A 20,135-nucleotide genomic window follows, 5' to 3' on the forward strand; every position below is an offset into this window, starting at 1 on the left:
CAGACGGAATCTCGCTCTGTCACCCAGGCTGGAGTGCAGTGGCACAATCATGGCTCACTGCCAACTCCGCCTCCTGGGTTCAAGTGATTTTCCTGCCTCAGCCTCCCAAGTAGCTGGGACTGCAGGTGCCCACCATCACACCCAGCTAATTTTTGTATTTTTAGTAGAGACAGGGTTTCACCATGTTGGCCAGGATGGTCTTGACCTCTTGACCTCGTGATCCACCTGCCTTGGCCTCCCACAGTGCTGGGATTACAGGCGCGAGCCACCGTGCCCGGCTGAAACTCACTTTTAGTAGGCAATATCAATATATATTTTATGCTATATTGATTGTACATTAAATTCAAATGTATCCAGTGTTAGTGCCCATTTCCTGCTAATTTGAGTTTTAAAATTTACCTTTCTAATTATATAAGTTAATGCATATGATAGAACATTTAGAAAACATAACGAATTAGAAAAGAGAAATAAGTATTATTTCTTTTGGGATAATCATGTATCCCATCATACTGGGATAAGGTTGTGGTATTTTTAGTGTTAGTTTTTTTTTTTTTTTTCCTGATACATAGGTTATATCATATAATGTATATATGCATATACCCACATATATCATACAAATATTTATCCATTTTAAAGTGATGCTATAGCTACTACATTTCTATGGCTTTCCACTTTCCATTATATGGGCAGGAAACACTTTATTACCCAGTCCTGATGTTTTATTCTGTGTGGTAGCAATTTTAATATAACAATATTCCTGGATTCTTCCTCTCGTCAGTCTCCCTAGGAGAGGGAAAGTGACTTGTGTAATTGGTGCATTTGGAATAAGATAGTGGGGCATGTGTAGCTCTGTGCTTTCCTTTAGGGTTCTGCCTGCCTGTAAAGACCATATAATCTGGTCTGTTCTTTGCAAGTGGTAAAGTAAGCCCCAAAGCCATTGTCCCTGTAGGGGAGTGCTGCGGTTTACCATTGCTGCCTGTGACTGGTGAGAAAATTTGCTTGAAGCAGATGCAGTCATAAAAGAATATCACTTTCATGCTTTGAAGTCACAAATTCAGCAGCTCTGTCAGCAATAGAATTGACATTTTGATCTCCATAAGCCCAATTCCTCTGTCTTTTCCAGGCAGGACAGAGAGCTGTTATGTCTTTTCCATTAAAACACCAATACATGGCACCAAAAAGTCAGACAAAAAAAATGGGCTCTACAACTTTACAACTTTTATTGCTAGGTGGCCTTATTTCAACACAGATATCTATGCTTGTAGACAGGTCAGAGAAACATCATGGTAAATGGTGTTATGGAAGTCAGGAGTAGAGAGTTTCCAAAAGAGGTTTCTCAACAGAGCCAGATACTGCTGGAGATTAAGGAAAATGTGAAAAGAAAAAGGCTGTCTGATGTGTTAATGAGTAAGTAATTGGAAGCCTTTAAGTCCTGATACTCAAAATGTGATTCAAGGTGCATTGGGAGGCCATGTGATCCTCACTGCAACTCACATGAAAAGTGCAAGTTCCTTGCGCAGCCATATAGGTGCATTCTGTACAACTGCAGACTTTTTTATGCCAAAGGTTATTGAGTGAGTTTTTAAGGGTTGGTACAATTTGGTCTTAGTAAACTAAAATTAGTATGTTGTTAGTATATTGACCCTTTTAAGAGGTGAAGGAGTGAGGTATAATGAAGAAATAGGCAGGACACCCAGACCAATTTTGGTCAGAACAAAAGGGTAAAGAGGATGGTAAACAGAGAGAATACATTTTGTCCCCATAGTTTTAAATAACTATGACCTTTATACTACAGCAACAGTGTCTTAAGATGACTTACTCTTCCTTCTTAAGCTCCTTATATTACTGATGAGCTACCCCTTTTAACACATGAAATAACAATACTAACAGTATTGGTAAAAATAATACGTTGAGACATTTCATAAACAGTTACAATACCAACTTCATGAGTTTTTCATATCTTTGCTCAGTTGTTATGATCAATTGATAAGCTAATTAAAACAATTCACAAAAGAGCTAAATGAGTATTGATAGAGAGTGAGAAAAGATACCGAAATTTCTTGTTTATAAAGGGTAAGACCTTGTGGACAAGGACAATATTCAGGAGCTTCTTGAATTTTGTGCTCACACATTTAAAAGTGCTTGCCTGTTTTCTAAACTGCTAGGGAGCCTGAGCACAGCTTAACAAAATAAATGTTTTTGTGTGTTCAGATGTCGCAGGTAGGAGAGCAAATACCAATCAAAAACTGCCACAGTATCAAATAATAGTTAAGATAGGGGTTAGTAAGGCAGACTTGGGTTCAAACCTGGGTTGAGTGGCCTTGGTCAAATTTCTTCTCAGTAGAAGAAAATGAGGCTCAGTTTCTTCACCTGACACATGCATCCCTTTCATAGCCTTTAATGTGGACCCTACGTGAGCTATTCATAGCGGATCTTTGGGGTGTCAATTTTCTGGCCAGAAACCTCTGTGGCTGGTGGCACCTTTGCCCAAGTTCTTGTTCTGCATTCAGGAAGAATGAGGTATGTAGACAAGTGAAGGGTGAACAAGACAAAGATGAGCTTTATTAAGTGTTAGAACAGCTCAGTGCAGACCCACAGTTGATAGCTTTTCTCTGTAGGCTGGTCATCTGTGGAGTGTTCAGCTCTCAGCAGAGAGGAGGCCCTGGAGAGGGTAGCTCCTCTCTGCTACTGGTCGTCCAGACATCTACTGCTGTCAACAGAGAGGAGGCCCTGGAAAGGATTGTTCCTCTCTGCAGCTGGTAGTCCCATCTCCCCAGGTCTCTGAAACTCTCAGTAGAGAGGGTACCTCCTCTCCGTAGCTGATTGTTCTGTCCTCTCCTACTTTCAGCAGAGAGGATAGCTCCTGTCTGCAGCTGGTTGTCCCCTCTCCCTCTTCATCTCTCCACCCTCTGCCTGCTCTGGCTGAGGCCTTTATGGGTCTCAGAGGGTGGGGAAGTGCATGTTAATTAGTTCATAGGCAGCCATGGGTGGGCCCAGGAAAAAGCACCATGAGCTCCTGCTCTGGGTCTGCAGGACTGGCAGCCCCGGCCCCCAGGCTTTACTGGGGACCTGCCATTTTCTGCCCAGGAGCCTGCCTCCCATGGCCATCCATGGTGCCCAGGCTGCTGGAACCAAGAGACACCTGCAGGTCAGCATTCAGCTGCCCTCAGTCCCCCTTTAGTTTCCCCTCTTTTTGGCACCCAAAGTCTGGGGGGTATAAGGCTGTGGAGGGCTGACACGTCAGCACTGCCCTGAGCAGTGGGCTCAGCCCCAACCCTGCTCCCAGATGAGAGCAGGTGCCCAGAGTAGGGAGAAGTCAGGCAGCAGAAACAGGCACTCCAGCCTGCAAGGGTAAGAATGCAGGGATGCCTGGGTCTGCAACTCAGGTTTGGGTGGCTGCAGCTGGGAGCAGAGGAAGCAGGTTCCTGCTTGCCCAGCGGAGCAGGAGGCCTAGATCCGCAGCCCTGACTTGGGCAGCTGCAGCCTTGCCCAGGAGGGCGGGGCTTCTGCCTACTCCCAGCTCCCGAGAGCACAGGGGTGCCCAGGTTGCAGCGGTGGCCTGGACACCTGCAGTTGCACCTGGGGAGCTCCCACTTGCCAACTTGGAAGAGGCAGGGCTCTCGCTTATGCCAGCTCCGCAGGCTCCATGGAGCAGGGCACCTGGCCACGCCCCCTGGCAGCCTGAGGCAGGGGCTCTAGGTCCTTGCTGGGCTTGCGCTAGTAGCGGGGCTGGATGGATGCTGCCGAGAGCTCTACCTGTCTCTCGGAGCTCCGCCTGTGGCCCAGGAGCTCAGGGGCTAGCCAGAGCTCCCCCTTGCCCCGAGCACAACCCAGCCCCGCCCCACTGGGCGTTCCCCAGGGCAGCGGGCTGCTGTTGGGGGGGTCTGTCTGCCTCCTCCCGATACCCTCCCTGCAGCGGCCGGCGTGATGGCAGCCGCCGCACCAGATGGCCACCACTGACGTCACTATTAGCTATAAAACAGCTGGAAGTGGCAGATAAAAGGTAACAGTAAACTAGGCTTGAAGATATGTGTTTACTACACATCAATGTTGACAAAGATTAGTTTAGTGACTTCTTTGAATATTCAGTACAAGGGGAAGTGGAGGAACAACTTTGTTGATGAAATGAAGCTCTTGAACGTAGTAACCAGAATAGTAATAATATCAACATTAAAAAGTGGCCTGGTTGGATTTGCAGTGTTTACAGTTAATGATTATTATACTTGTTAAGGAGCTTTCACCAAAAGTCAATCAGAAACTCTAGGCCCCAGGAAAAAGCAAGGGTCAAAACAATTTGGTCTTGCTGAAATGCTGTCATTTGTTTCTGGAGAGAATATATATATTCGAGGTTGAAGGTCAAAACGGCACATTTTAAGAACAGTTATTTGAGTTCAGTATCTCTGTTTCCATTCACTCTCCATCCTGCCCCTTCACATTACAGCTTCTGTGAACATGCAACTCAAATCCTAAATCGTGTAGAAGACTCTTTAAAGACATTGAATTAAATTCATATTCATCTTTCTTTTCATTTGTACCACTACAAATTAAATATTAATATTGAAACAAAGCCAAATTTAATGATTTAGAATAGAATCCTGTATCCTACTCATTTGAAATGCTTTTTATAACCTAGTTTTTCCTTCATTTCATTAATCTCTGTCATCTATTTTAATATTACCTCTTAATTAGTGTCCCCTTTCACATCCCCTAATAACATTCTTGTGATAAAAACTTTTCTTTCACCTGCAAAGACCTAAAATTTAGAAATTAAATGAAGAATTTTTGTACATTGTTCTGGAAATTTTAAATTCTATACAATTTTGAGTAAGCCCCCATCCTTATAAGCTGTTTTTAAAAATTATGAAATGGTGAAGGTCTCCACTCTTTCAAGTACAAATTCACTGGAGGAGATAAAGCTTCCATAAAATCTGAAATAATACTCTGTATACTTTTTATGATAGTATCATTTCTGTACTTTGTGACTTCATGTCCATTTATGCTTGTAAAAATATTTTTATAAAAGTTACAGACAGGTCTATGGATGAAATAGAAGAAAACAGATTTAATGCAAAGTTCTTTAGAGACAGGAGAAAAATCACGATTTAACCACAAATAGATATTATCCTGGGTACAGTAAACAAACATAATAGCGAGTTACTTGCTTTTAACAGAGTATTCAATTCTCATTATTATATGTTTGAGTCAACAGAACTTTCCACCTTCCACTCCCCCGATTATGTTTTCAATCTTTTATTGGGATGTTATTTTTCCCAGTTATTCTTGTTCTTTGTTCTCTTTCAGCCTCCCCTCAGTTATCACTCCCCTCCCCTTCCTTCAGTATTTCTCATGCTGATGGCAGAGCCCAGGAGCCAAAGCTTGAGTTGAAAATGACTGGAATCAGGGTCAGGCAGAAACCCTGTGTGGACAAAAGCTCAACACTCAGGCAAATGTCTGAAAAACGAGGTCAGACAAATTCAGGTTTCTACATCCAGCACCATCAAAATAACAAAATTCTAATCATCACAGCCCTGACTTCTTCATTCATGGAGCTTTTCTGAAAGGTCAAAGAAGACTTTTCACTACACTGTTCAGTAAGAATTGAGACCAAGATTACTTCGAAGTGACATTTAGGGATGCTTAGAAGTAGATATACATGGGCAAAATAATAATCCTTCAGCCCCCAAGAACTTTGCATTCTAGTCATAAACTGATACTGTCCTGAGTCATTGAATATATAAATACTACTTTTTTTTTTAAATTAAGAAATTAACAATCCTTACAGGTCATTGGAGCTTTATTTCAGATGTAGGTGAAATAAGGAGATGGCTACCTTTTATGTGCTTATATTCAATCAACAGGAATAGATTCTTTTGGGACTTTCAGCTGATCACGTGCAAAAGCTTAAGCTCTGAAGGGGCACAGAGACCACACAAGCTCTGAAACATCAGTCTGATTACAAGGGTAGTTTGAAGTCTAATGCTCCGTGGAAGGGTGTTATACTTTTACTTTTATTTTTATTCCCTCCACAAAGTAGTTTATGTTTCACTTCAATGGCTGTAATAGGATTCTGTGTTTTCACTCTTCCGGTGAACTACACAATTCTCCAAGAAACACGGTAAAATGAAATGAGGTTTATTGGCATGTGCTTTTAAGATGCAAATAAAAACTCTGATTTAATGTCCTTCAACTTTTATTCCTAGTAATCTTGATTTTTTCTGTCACAGGGGGAATTAATAATTTTCTGCATAGTTAAAATGAATAAAGGCAGAGTGTGGAATAAGATTTAGCTAGTGTTTTTGTGGTCCTTTCAACTGAAGAAGGATATGGCAAAATAACAACAAGCATATAATTTTCCACAATGTGTTATTTTAGTGATTAGCACCTTGAGAACCATCTCATTTCTAGAAAAGAAAGATTCTGAGTGATGTTGTCTGCAGCATAACTTTAAAGCACAACATGACTCTGCCTATTTCATCCTGTTATTACTTCTCAATTACCACAGTAAGATTCTTTTTTTTTTCTTTTAGGAAGATTGGGGTCATGGTATTTATTAGGATTGCACTATGTCTGATCTAATTATTAAATTGTTAGAAGTGCATATATTGATCAGAAAAACAAGGGAGACTATTTATAGCTTATTCCTTTTTGTGATAGCTAAATATAGAAATGGCTAATTTGATACAACAGAATCCAGCATCAATTATCAACTGAGTAATTCGCAATAGCAATTTTAAAAATTAACTTGAAGACTATGAATGCTGTAGGGCAATATATTTTGGTGTACAAGGCTAAGAAGCCACATCTTCTTTAAAGCTTGATTTCTTTTAAATGATAGATTTAAACAGGTTAGTCCTCCTCATATTAAAAACTATATATGCAACAAATATTAAAAGAAAATCACTAAAAACTTTCCTTTCCCTTTAGTCTGAAATCTTGCTGCTAAGCCCTAAATCCTGCTTGGAAATTCTTGCCAAGCCATAATTTGGCATTATTACCTGCTCATGTCTCACACCAGAGATGTACTTAAAAAAATAAAATCAAATCTGGCAGCCCTTTATTTTGTGGGAAACAGAGCTTGACTTCTTGAATCAAATAATTTATTTGGGCCATCTTGATTACTGTTTTCTGCAATATTGAATCAGACAGAAAGTTAATCCAATTTTGTTATTAAGATGGATGTAAACACCAGATGCATTATTTTTTGACATTGTGATTCATCATCAAGGACCACAGATAAAATTAAAATTATCTGTAACTTTGTACCAACAGCAGAATCATTATATTGTTTTTAAATATTCAAACTAAATTCTTATTTTTAATCTTTGTGGTCTGGAACTTTGTACAATGCCTAGAACACAGTGGAAACTAAATACATACTTTTTGAAATAAACAAGTGAAATAAACATCGTGCGAGGTTTTTCACCTGAGGATAGCACTTTCTATACAGATTAACTAATAAATATATATATCATTTTTAACAAGAGCCATATTTAAGTCAACGTTAGAGCAAGGTTCTTGGTTTACTGATGAAAAACAACAAAGCTGAGTTCCCCAGCTGGGAATTTAGCTGATGATGTCTCATAGCACTGACTCTCACTCACTGGACCCCACATGCAATTATAACAGAAGCTACTGACTAGTGTTTTAGTGAAGTCTGCACACAAACACAGGGTACCCGGGATGTCAATATTATACAAATGTCTAGATTTAGTGAATTAACCCACTGTAATCCTCTCTCAATTTTCGTTTCTAGTCGTAGTCATCTTTTCCCCGATGTCAGTGTGGGAACCACACTAAACAAAACAAAGAAAATATCTGCTCCACTCAAGGTCCTTTACGAACTTTTGAGTTCTGTTCAAGTGAACATATTTGTAATTCTACTCTCCTTAGGATGATTATGAATTTTATAAGAAACTCCTTATGATTGTGGTAGGATCTTTATTAAGATATTTTGAATGGTTGCATAGCATTTTCTTTTAATTTCAGACTTTTAGGCTAAAGATATTTCCCTAGATATCACAGAGGTTCTATGCTGACTCATTTATCTACATTTACATGAACAGATATAGACATAAATCTTAATATTTACCCTTCTAAGCTCTCAACATTACACCAAGGACCCTCTGCCTGTCATGAGAGATTATCTTACCTGTTTGGAAACTGACTGCATGTTGTGATGAAGTTGGCTTCCATTGGTACTGTTCTTTGTGTTATTTCCTCACCATAGCAAGCAGGACTAATCGTAAAGCTTTCTAAGCTTGTGTGCTGAGATGAAGCCTCATTTAGTCACCTGGAGGTAACCGCCTGGTACTATTTCTAGAGACACTGCGGATCCCAGGTCTACTGTAGCAGCCTGTACTTTCCCAAGAGATATCCCAGGTGCTTGCTGTTTCAACAGTTTACTAGAATTGAAATTCATGGGGATTTTTTTTCCATGGGAATTAGCAAAACTGTAAGATGAGAACTTTATGGGCTGTGGACAAGGTGTGTTGAATGAGGAATGTTTTTATCTTCCTGACTTAAAAAATATTAAATGCTCATAAGCTATTTTCATAATAAGCACAAATTTCTTTTCAAAGTTCCACTATTTCCACCAAAATTTTCTTACTTGGTGCTAGGGGCTTTACAGATATCTTATTTTAGCAGTCAGCATGACTTAGAAACAAGGATTATTATTAATTTTTATATTGATGGGCAAATTAAAGGGACTCAATCAGAGGCAAAGTAACAAATCTGGGATTCAAATACTGGTTGGTCTGATTTTAAAACTGATGATTTTTTTTCTCACCATACCATACGCATACCATTACGATTGAACCCAGAGGGATTTCAGATAACTGTTGTATTATTATTAGAGAAATATTTGGTCTAAAAAATAGATGGCAAGAAAAAATTAAGACATTATCTCCGTCTTTTAGAAGCTAATAGTCTGATAGAAAAAGGGTAGTTGAAACAGTAGGAATTCCATGAATTATGGACTCAAGTTATATGACAGAACTCTAGCAAGGTTGCAATAAAACTTAATCATTTATACATTACTAGGCACATGGAATTGATGTTAAGGCAATAGGACAGTGTTAAGAGTCTTAAAAATGTTCATCATCTTTAATCCAGTAATTCCCTATCTGCAAATTTATCTTAAGAAAATGATCTCAATGAATAAAAAATAAGCAGGCACAAATATTTGCTTTGCGACATAATAGTAAAAAATCAGAAGCAACTTAAATGAACATCAACAGTAAAAAGGATAATGTTACATCAACAGTAAAAAGGATAATGTGACATCAACAGGATATAATTGTCTAATTCTTCCTTTCATTCCTGCATCATTAGTTCACCCTTTCTACTAGATCTTTCTAATTTATATTCAAATGTGTTATAATATTTCTCACATTAAAACAAAAGCCGAACAAATCCAAATATCCTGTTATCCAGCTACCGTTTCTTTTTGTTAATCACAGTTTAAACAAAAGGTCTCAAAAGAGTTGCCCATATTTATTGTTTCTAATTCCTCTTTCCACCTCCCATTCTCCCTGTATCAGCTCCTGTTAAACTAAACCAGAATTGCTACATCCAATGTTCAATCCTTAATCTTCCTCCTGTTGACTTTCCTCCTTTACACAAATGATTCCTTCCTCTGCCCTGATACCGTTTCCTGCCTAGGCTTCCAGGGTGCCACATTTTCTTACTTTTGCTTCTCATTGGCCATTCCTTTTCAAGTTTCCTTTGCTTATTTGTCCTCATCTTCCTCACCTCTATACAATGGACAGCCCAATGCTCAATTCTTATTCTCTTCTTTTCCTCTATAGTCTCAAATTAAGCAGGATCTCTCCCTTAGAACTCAAGACTCATGCATCCAGTTGCATCCTTGACATACCTCCTTAGATAACTAACTGGATCTTGTCCACACTGAACTCCTGATTCCTACTCTACTCACCTCTACCCTGCATCTGTTCCTCTGTCAATTCTCTTCCTTTCCATAACTAGCAACTTCAATCTTTCCTGCGCTCAAGTTAAAAAACCAACCATCCCAGGAGGCAGAGGTTGCAGTGAGCCGAGATCGCACCACTGCACTCCAGCCTGGGTGACAGAGGGAGACTCCATCTCAAAAACAAAAAACAAAAAACAAAAACAAACCAGCCATCATTCTTGTCTCCCTTCTTTCCCTCCAGAGTTGGTAAAACCGGTTAGCATTAACTATGAACAATTTTCAGAATAAGACCATTTCTACCACCTCCACATCTATCATGGGCCAAAGCCACTGCCAAAGCAGGTCTCCCTGCTTCCATTCTGCCTTTTATAGTTTATTTTCTGCAAAAACCTGGAGTAATTTCTGAAGCCATAAATTAGATCATGCCAGTACTTTTTTTAAAAAACCCTCTGAAGACTTCTAACTCATTCAGAATAAAATTATAATCTGACATGGTCCTATTTGATCTCTCTAATAGCACCCCCCCATCTTCCACCACTCTTCCTCGTCTTCCACTTCATTTTAGTCTCCTTGCTGCTTTTCAAACACACCAAGCCCCCGCCAGCCTCAGAGCCTTTTTAAACTGTCTCACTGTTAGAAATCCTCTCTCTGAGATATCTGCAGGGCTCACTCCGTCCCTTCATTCAAGTCTCTACCGAAACATTACCTTTTCAGAGATGCCTCCGCTAATCAGACTTTTTTAGAATACCACCCTTCCTGTCACCGTCTGCCTCCTTACCTTGCCTTATTATTTTTTTCCTTAGCACTTCTCATCATTGATGTGTTATGTTCTGTTCCTATTAGAAGGTATGCTTCAAAAGAGCAAGGATTTTGGCTGTTTGGCTTACTGATGATCCACAGAGCCTAGATAATGCTTGGCTTATGGCAGAAGCTCAATAAATATCTTTCGGATGAATGAATAAAGGTCTATAATATTAGGTAAAATAAACATAATGCAAATATATGTATATGGTAATTACAACTACATAAATCTGTTAGTCTATAAGATGTAATGGTTTTATAAGATCCAAAAAATGCAAAATAGTTGTGGGTGATGGAATTTGAATAAAATATTTTGTTGAGCCAATTGCAGATATTTTTAAAATACAAAATTACCATGTCTATCTGGAAAATGATGGCAGTTGACTGTTACAGAGAATGCAGTGGCTATTTTTGAGAAATGACTTGCTTCAACCACATATCTCAGAGGCAAAAAACCACAGTGATTTCAGAGTTAATACCACTCTCCGCATTTGGACATCATTTCCCATTAGGTACAGCACACCAGTTAAGTGCTATGATTCCAAGTCAGACTGTCTGGGTCTGAAGCATAACTCTTCAACTCAGCTGGATAAACCTGGGCTAGTTACTTAACCTCTCACAAGGTCAGTTTCTTCATCTGAAAGAGAAGATAATGGTCTACTGTGTCTGAAGTTGTTAAGGGGATTGATTGAGAAAGCTTCTAAGATGTGTAGGGTGTTGCCTGGAACCTAATATGCACTCAATAAATGTTACCATTAAGTAGTTTTGTTATTATTAAGTTGGGCAGAGATTTTCACAGATGAAATTCAAAATGGTTAAATGACGTCTAATAAGTGGCAGAATTAGGCCTTCTTACCCCATATTTAATTTTTCAACTATGTCATGTGGCTATTCTTCAGGAGACAAGTAAAGATTGGACCCATTCTGCTTAGTATGGTTGTCTCTTGGTGAACTTTTTTGTCATATCTCATATCTATGTCATAATTTACTAATAGTGGCATCTCATAAGTGATGTAGATTTCAAACTTATATCTTACAATTAGCTCATTTAAAAAATATGGACAATAAGATGTAATTATTTTAAAGACCGTTTAAAACCTTTACGTTTCAGATAATTTAAAAATTCTCATATAGGGGATAGACATTAAGAAAAACACTAAATTTTGTACACATGCTGACTTCTGTTATATGAGAGGTCTTCAAAATCTTCATGGAAAATGCATATTGTGAAAAAAAGATGCATCAATTAAAATTTTTTTTGCACAAAATAAACTGAAATGAACTTGTAACATGTCTGAACAGGATCTAGTTTGAGGCACTAAGAAGAATGAGATATCAGTTTGAAAAGAGCCCCTGTCAGAGCGACATTAATTCTTCCAAAATTGAAGAATTTTAGCAGAATTCTTTCTATTTAAGGAAAGACAAAAACCAAATTTATGGTGAAGTTTGGATAGAAGAATAGTGAAATCATTAATGATCTACTAAAAGTTTATTGGGACAATGTACCAAAGATATCAGCAGTTTACCAATGGATAACTCGTTTTAAGAAGGAATGAGACAATGTTGAATGTAAAGCCTGCAGTGCAGATCACATCAATTTGCAAGGAAAATGTTTATCTTGTTTGTGCCCTAATTGAAGAGGGACAATGATTAACAGCAGAAACAATAGCCAATACTATTGACATATCAATTGGTTCAGGTTACACAGTTCTGAATGAAAAATTAAAGTTGAGCAAAGTTTCAACATGCTGGGTGTCAGAATCATGCCCAGATCAGAGTAGAGTTTTCAATGGAAATTCTAAGTAAGTGGGATCAAAATCCTGAAGCATTTATTTGAAAAATTGTAACAGGAGATTAAAAATGGCTTTATCATGTTTAATCTTGTACAATCTTGGAGACAAAGCATAATCAAAGCAATGCCTACCAAGAGGTGGAAGTGGTCCAGTCAAAGCAAAAGTAGAATCAGTCAAGAGTGAAGGTCGTGGCAACAGTCTTTTGGGATGCTCGAGACATTTTGTTTGTTGACTTTCTGGAGGGCCACAGAACAATGACATCTACCTATTATGAGAGTGTTGTGAGAAAGTTAGCCAAAGCGTTACTAGAAAAACACCTGGGAAAGCTTCACCAGAGAGTCCTTCTTCAGCACAAGAATGTTCCTGCTCATTCTTCTCATCAAACAAGGGCGATTTTGTGAGAGGTTTGATGGGAAATCATTAGGCATCCAACTTACAGTCCTGATTTGGCTTCTTCTCATTTACTTTGGTTTCCTAATCTTAAAATATATTTAAAGGGCACCAACTTTTCTTCAGTTAATGATGTAAAAAATATTATATTGACATAGTTAAATTCCCAGGACCCTCAGTTCCTTAGGGATAGACTAAATGGCTGGTATCATTGTCTACAAAATTGTCTTGAACTTAAAATGGAGCTTTTGTTGAGAAATAAGATCTATATTTCTTATTTTTATCTTTTAATTCCATTTTCCATGAACTTTTTGAAGTTCCCTCATATACCACAAGCTAACCACATTTCTTTACTAATGAACTATTTAACAGTGTTTGAAGAAATTGCGGAGATGTTAGCTAGTTAACCCAGATATTCTGTCTCTAGAGTCCCCCCGTAGACAACAGATGAAAATTCTGGAATCATATGTGAAATTTTAAAAATGTACATGTAATCACATTATAAAAATATTTTGTAAAAGATGTTTGTTGCTTAACTCAGTTGCCAAAAATACAGACCTAATATGAGAATGGCCATTGCTAGAAATAATGGTGTGTCCACCTGGGGATTCAGGAAAATCTGGCATAACCAGAAGAACTATGAGCTAGAAATAATTATGTGTCTATTTACATGAATGACTAAAGAACTTCTCAGAATGAAATTTGTCCTAAGTGACCTGAGGGCTAGGTCTCAAAAGAGGAATTTAAGGACAATAAACTGGAGTGAAATGGAGGGGAGGGAAGAGGAACGTAGATCAAAACTTGTGTCAGAACTCTGGGGAAATGAAGTCTGAAATAAAAACAAAATGAAACGAAGCCTCTACGACATTTTGGGCAAATACATAACTAAGGAACACACACAAATGGAGGAAAAGACACAAGAGAAGACTCCCTTTCCTTTGGTGGTATTTAGTGCAGAGCTTCAAGCCCAGAGGGCCTCCGACAGCTAATCAATACACATGGGTCCTCAATGATTAGACACAGGACCTTGAATCCCAGCAGCAAGTAGAGAACAGTGTCCTTGGTGCAGATATCAATGACATCGGGATCAATCCTGGAAATCCTGACATAGCCACGGGCAGATACTACCACTGCCAACAGCTATGGCACTGCCAACAGCTATGGCAATTTCCTGTGCACAGGAGACCCCACAGAAGGTGACAGATTCCATAGAAGGTGACGTGGAGAGTAAGGGCAGAAAACTTCACTTCTGCATATGTCATGCAAAACCAAAAGAACCATTCTTATGAGAGAAAGTGGATGTCTTCTAGAGATTCAGAGTGGGACAATTGAGAAGGGCTAGAGATCTAGTGATAATTGATGTGTAGGGGTGTGGTAAGGGAGAGGGTAGGGAGATTACAAATCTCTGTTATAATGCAAGTCTTATTGTCATGCTAGTATGGCTAGGACAGTATGTTTGTTTTTTTAAAAAAACCTTTTGGGATGCCACATACTCTAACATATTCTCCTTGTCATTTTTTACCTGGCTTACTATTTATCAAAATTCAGGTCTCAGTTCAAATGACCCTTTCTCAGGGGCTCTTTTGTTACACACCCAACTTATATTAAATTACATCTCCTGTTTCCTAAGGTGACATTCTTTCTAAATATAACTATAATATTCTTTGAAGACTCCAGCAAGTTCAAGTAAATAGGATGTTGGAATAGCTTCAAAACAGAATAATAAGAAAGGTGATCAACATTTGATGATTTTCCAGAAAACCACAAATGAAAATTTCATAGTAACCCTAAAATAAGATAAATCCTCATCCACTGAATGTGTGAGAATAAATTCACTGTTTGTTATTAACTCATAAGAATTCTTCTGAGTATATTATTTTTGACTTTTTATTACCATGATAAAAATATAGCTGCATCATTTATTATTCATACAGTCCATTAGAGTGTGTATAAATATCATTTCTATTTGTATTGCAAACTGGAGAAATATATGAGTACCTCAAAATTTATTATTCTCTTTATCCCAAAGGCAGCGACAAAGTTTTAAGATTTATTGTCATTAGTAGAATTATTCTTGATACAAAAAGTAAACAAAAATCTTAAATATGTTTGGTTATCAAATGCATCTTATTTGATGTGCATACTTTATGGTACTTGATTTTGGAGTACTGCTCACTGCCATGTATTTTGAGGAAGGCAATTGCTAAATAACAAACTGTCAAAAACATTTTATTGGGTCCTATATGTTCAAAATGTATTTAGCAGATTTCTGTTTTTTTTTTTTTTTTTAGACAGAGTCTTGCTCTGTCACATAGGCTGGAGTGCAGTGGTGCGATCTTGGCTCACTGCAACCTCCGTCTCCAGGGTTCAAGTGATTCTCCTGCCTCAGCCTGCCAAGTAATTGGGACTACAGGTGCTTGCCACCATGCCTGGCTAATTTTTGTATTTTTAGTAGAGATAGGGTTTCACTATGTTGGGCAAGCTGGTCTCGAACTCCTGATCTCAGGTGATCCACCTGCCTTGGCCTCCCAAAGTGCTGGGATTATAGGCATGAGCCGTCATGCCTAGTTGTATTTAGCAGATTTTTAATAACAGATAATCTGCCTTCCATTTCATTTGACTGCCCTGACATAGACACAATAAAAGTGAGTAAAATGAGTTTATGTGTCCCTCATTAGAATATACACTTTTTTTTTAACATTATATTTTCCCTAGCCTTGTAAATAAACATTGACTCTATGACTGTGAATTAAATCTTACCAAGTGCCAAGTAGCACCTTTAAGACAAAATAGATATGTGATTTATAAATATGTGTTTTGGTTTAACATAATCAGTAATTTTATCAGTGGTAAAGATAATCATGGAAGCTAAGGAAAATTACATGCTTCTCAACAAATGTATTAGATTCCTGCCCTGTGTCTAAAAATGAATTACCAAGGTAGAAAACACATCCTAAATTCCTTTGAGAATTTACATTTTTAGGGGATCACAAGAGACATAAATAAACCATGAAAAGGAAATTAATGAAATGCCACATTGGCTGTAGCTGTACATTAAAAAAAAAAATCCAGTGTGATTTAAAAAAATTTTTTAACTAAACCTGGGCGCAGTGGCTCACATCTGTAATCCCAGCACTTTGGGAGGCCAAGGCAGGTGGATCATCAGGTCAGGAGTTCGAGACCAGCCTGACCAACATGATGAAACCCTGTCTCTACTAAAAATACAAAAAATTAGCTGGGCTTGGTGGTGTGCGCCTGTAATCCCAGCTACTCAGGAGGCTGAGGTAGGAGAATCCCTTGAACCCAGGAGGCAGAGGTTGCAGTGAGCCGAGATTGCGCCACTGTACTCCAGCCCGGGGTACAGAGCAAGACTCTGTCTTAAAAAAAAAAAAAAAAAAATTAACTAGATTGTCTAAACACATTATAAAATAAGCAATAATTCATGAAGGAATATGGATAAGTCATATCCTTCTCTTTGCTCTTGACTATGCCTTGCTCTTTCAAGCTTTCTCTTTGGATGTACTCTTGTTTTGTTTCCCTGGCTTGGAATGAATGTTTACTTGATTCACTCAACAAATATTTATTGAGTTTCTGATATATGCCAAGGAATGTTGGGCATACAGTAGTTATGAAGGCCTCATCTCTGTCCTCACAGTACTGTGAAAGCTCTTTTCTGCTCTTATCAAAGGCAAAATCCCTCCACTTATGCTCCCACCCCTGCTGTGTTCTCAAGAATTTTCTTTCCTTTTCATTTTCTGTATCATCAGTTTCTCCTTCACTACTGGGTTATTTCTACAAGTGTATAAATATATGTAAGTTACCTGGAAAATTAAACCTTTATAGATTCCACGTCTCTCTCTACCCATTGTCCCACTTCTTTGTTTCCACATAAAATATTTTCAAGCAAATCATCTACGGTTTCTGCCTCATTGTCATCTCTGTTACACTCTTCAATCACTCTAATCTGACATTATCTCAACAACAGAAAGAAACCAATCATGTCAATGGTCTCACCAATGACCTCCATACTGCCACGTCCAATAGACACTGTGTGTCCTTATCTAGTTCTCAGGATCATTTTGGCACCATTGAGTACTCTTGTCTTCTTGAAACGTTCTTCTCTTAGCTTCTGTGGCATCATATATTCCTGGGTTTTCTCCAATGCCAGTGGTGTTCGTTCTCATCTCCTTCACTGGCTCCTCTTCCTCTACTCAACTTCTTAATGCTGATGAGGCTTAGGGTTCCTGCCTGGACACTTTCTATTTTCTACTCTTTCTGTACTCTTTCCCTAGGAAATGTTATTCAGTCCCATGTTTTACACATTCTATGTGCTGATATTTTCCAAATGTCTCTGTCTTCAGCCAGGGTCTTTCCTCTGAGTTCCACAGACTTTTATATTTAACCTTGTATCTCAGTTGGGATGTCTAAAAGGAATCTCAAATTCAAGGTGCCCAAAATTGAGATTCTGATTATTTTTAAACCTGTCATTCTAACATTCCCATTTTAGTAAATGGAACTACTAATCATTCAATTATACAAGTAAAAACCTGGGAAGTACCTGTGAATCATGTTCTTCCCTCACCGCACCCACTCCATCCTCAGATCTGTTAGTTCTACTTCCAAATACACAAGAAAATCTTCCCATTTTTATCTGTCTCCACTGTCAGCACCAAATTCAGCTACTGTCACCTATGTCTTGGGATACTATTATAGCATCCCTGCTTCCATTCTTGTCCCTTTCCAATCCATTCTTCATATAACGTCAAGAGAAATATTTTTAAAATATATACTAGATCAAATCTATTTTATGTGTTCTGTGCAGAAACTCTTTAAGGTGTCTTTTCCTACTGCTTTTACAACACGCTCCACAGCTCACCCTAGTTTACAGAGCCCTCCATTATCTATGTCTCTGGCTCACGTCAGTGGCCCTGTCTTTCTTTCCAGTGCTCCAGCCACACTGCCCTAGTTTCTGTTTTGCAAACCTTTCCTTCTGTTCATAATGTTGATCTGCCAAATCTTGAAATGCTGCTTACTCTGATTCATCAGGTCTTGGCTTAAATGCCCATCTTCATGGAGGCCGCTCTAATCATTTTATCTAAAGAAGCATCCCACCCCCACCCTCATCACATTCTCTATCTCAGTATCTGGTATGTATCTTACACAGACCTTATTATAGTCTCTAATAACCCCATTTGTGTGGGCTTATTTGTTATCTTAATGTTAGCTCTTTGAGGAGTGAGCCCCTTTGCCTTGTTTAACCCAGTGCCTATCCTAGTTCCTGGTACATAACTAGGTGCTCAATAGATTTTTGTTGCATAAATAAATGCAGGCAAACAGAAAATAATAAAAAGTGGAAGGAAATAGTAAATAACAAAAAGTAGTCTAAGGATCTTGGTAGAAGAAGTATAAGGGCCTCCATAAGCAGTCTTTTAAGGGCACCAGTCAGAGAAAGAGAAGTCTAAGCTCCACTTACTTCCCTAACCATACGTGTACACATTAATTTTTATCCTCAAATAACAGTCCAGAGTACCTATAGCTTAAAGTATACCATTTAGCCATGTAGGATACGTCTATGTCTATATGTGTTGGATATGCATGCCATATACACATACCACATGTATGTTATACGTACCTATATTAAATAAAACACTCTTAAATCTAGACATACCTCAATGTATTATTTTATAATTACTTAAGTATATTGTTCTTGATTCCTTAGTTGTTAAAATTTTCAATTGAGGTCCCAGCATCACATGTTTATTTCCTCTAAAATAAAGCTTCATCTTTATATATTGAGCTTTGGCAAGATGACATTTCAAAGAAATTAAGAGCCATGAGAGAAATTAATCTGTACTTCTAACAAGCAGTGTTCAGATGTAATATTTATATTTCTTTGTCATTAAAGATGTTACAGAACTGAATTTTTTACCCTATGGGTATATATTTTCACATAGATATCAAATTTCTCAAATTTCCATTAAGTAACAAAAAGTCAACTCTTTCTTGGAAATAAACATCAGAAAATATCTTTGGTGATGAGAAAAAGAAGAGCACTCTAAATGTTTGATGTGCAAATCATTTCAAAGAAGAGATGAGTTTTTATAAAATAAGTCCAGTCCAAGCCGTTTTTTAAATTTACAGCACCCATAATAATCCATGCCACAAACACTTTGTCACGTAGCAGGGCAGGTCATGGGGCAGAATCTCAGAGAGAGCAGCAGCAGGTAGGCTTCTCAGCCAGCCCTTTTAATTAGTAGCTCATCATAAATATTAATCACATTGTAACAGGTGATTCAGAAGAAACCAGTAGTCACAAAGATATGGTTAAAATACATGACAGCGTAGACAGTTCTGGTTTCTTTGATGTTCAGTCTACCTATTTACCTGGAGGTGCAGCCAGCATCTGGGAATATAACAACCAATGTTTGAAGGCGCTTGAGACTGTAATGAATGTGGGCACATACATTAGTTTGGCTATTTCGCTAAAACAAAATACCAAAAGCTATCAAAGAATAGGCATACTAAAACACCAGAGGTGCATGATCAAGCGGCTTCCTGTCTCTTGAAACTTGTTTAAACCCTTTCCCCCCTTACCCACTGCATTTTAGACATACTGTTCTCTTTTTTTTGTGCTTAGGTTATAGAGCTTGATGTGGAAGTTCATGAGTACTTACAAAATGAGATATGGTATCAAAGAGAGTCAGGAACCTGCTGACACACTAGGTCAGTGATTAGGGCAAAAAAGGATGGGGCTAAGAGGAGCAATAAGCAGAAACTTGAATATATAAAGTTTCATATCAAGAATAATAAGAAGAGCTAACACTTAGGTAACACTTGCTATGTCCCAGTCACTGCAAATACTTAAACTTAACACATTGACCCAATTAATCTTTACAGCAAATTCATAAAGTAGGTATTATTTTCATTTACTAATGAGGTAACTGAGGCTCAAAAGTATTAATGAGGCCAGGCGTGGTGGCTCATGCCTGTAATCCCAGCACTGTGGGAGGCTGAGGCGGGTGGATCATCTGAGGTCAGGAGTTCAAGTCCAGCCTGGCCAACATGGTGAAACCCCGTCTCTACTAAAAATACAAAAATTAGCTGGGTGTGGTGGTGCATGCCGGTAATCCCAGCTATTCAGGAGGCTGAGGCAGGAGAATCGCTTGAACCAGGGAGGCGGAGGCTGCAGTGAGCTGAGATTGTGCTATTGCACTTCAGCC

General features: G+C 38.4%; 1 protein-coding gene across 2 annotated transcripts in view; it reads right to left on the bottom strand.

The window, feature by feature from the left end:
* Positions 1-20,135, bottom strand: part of PTPRR (protein tyrosine phosphatase, receptor type, R) — a 309,826-nt gene that overhangs the window by 163,182 nt on the left and 126,509 nt on the right. Inside the window, exon 1 of one of the 2 annotated variants that reach the window (XM_011976644.1) lies at positions 8,150-8,316. The exons of the other annotated variant lie outside the window; for it this stretch is intronic. Coding sequence (XP_011832034.1) covers positions 8,150-8,170 — 21 coding nt within the window. The 5' untranslated portion in view covers positions 8,171-8,316. Of the gene's footprint in view, positions 1-8,149; positions 8,317-20,135 lie in introns of those variants that run through there. 2 annotated transcript variants of the gene reach the window in all.

This window comes from Mandrillus leucophaeus, unplaced genomic scaffold (assembly GCF_000951045.1).
Source record: "Mandrillus leucophaeus isolate KB7577 unplaced genomic scaffold, Mleu.le_1.0 Scaffold169, whole genome shotgun sequence".
Taxonomy (NCBI): domain Eukaryota; kingdom Metazoa; phylum Chordata; class Mammalia; order Primates; family Cercopithecidae; genus Mandrillus; species Mandrillus leucophaeus.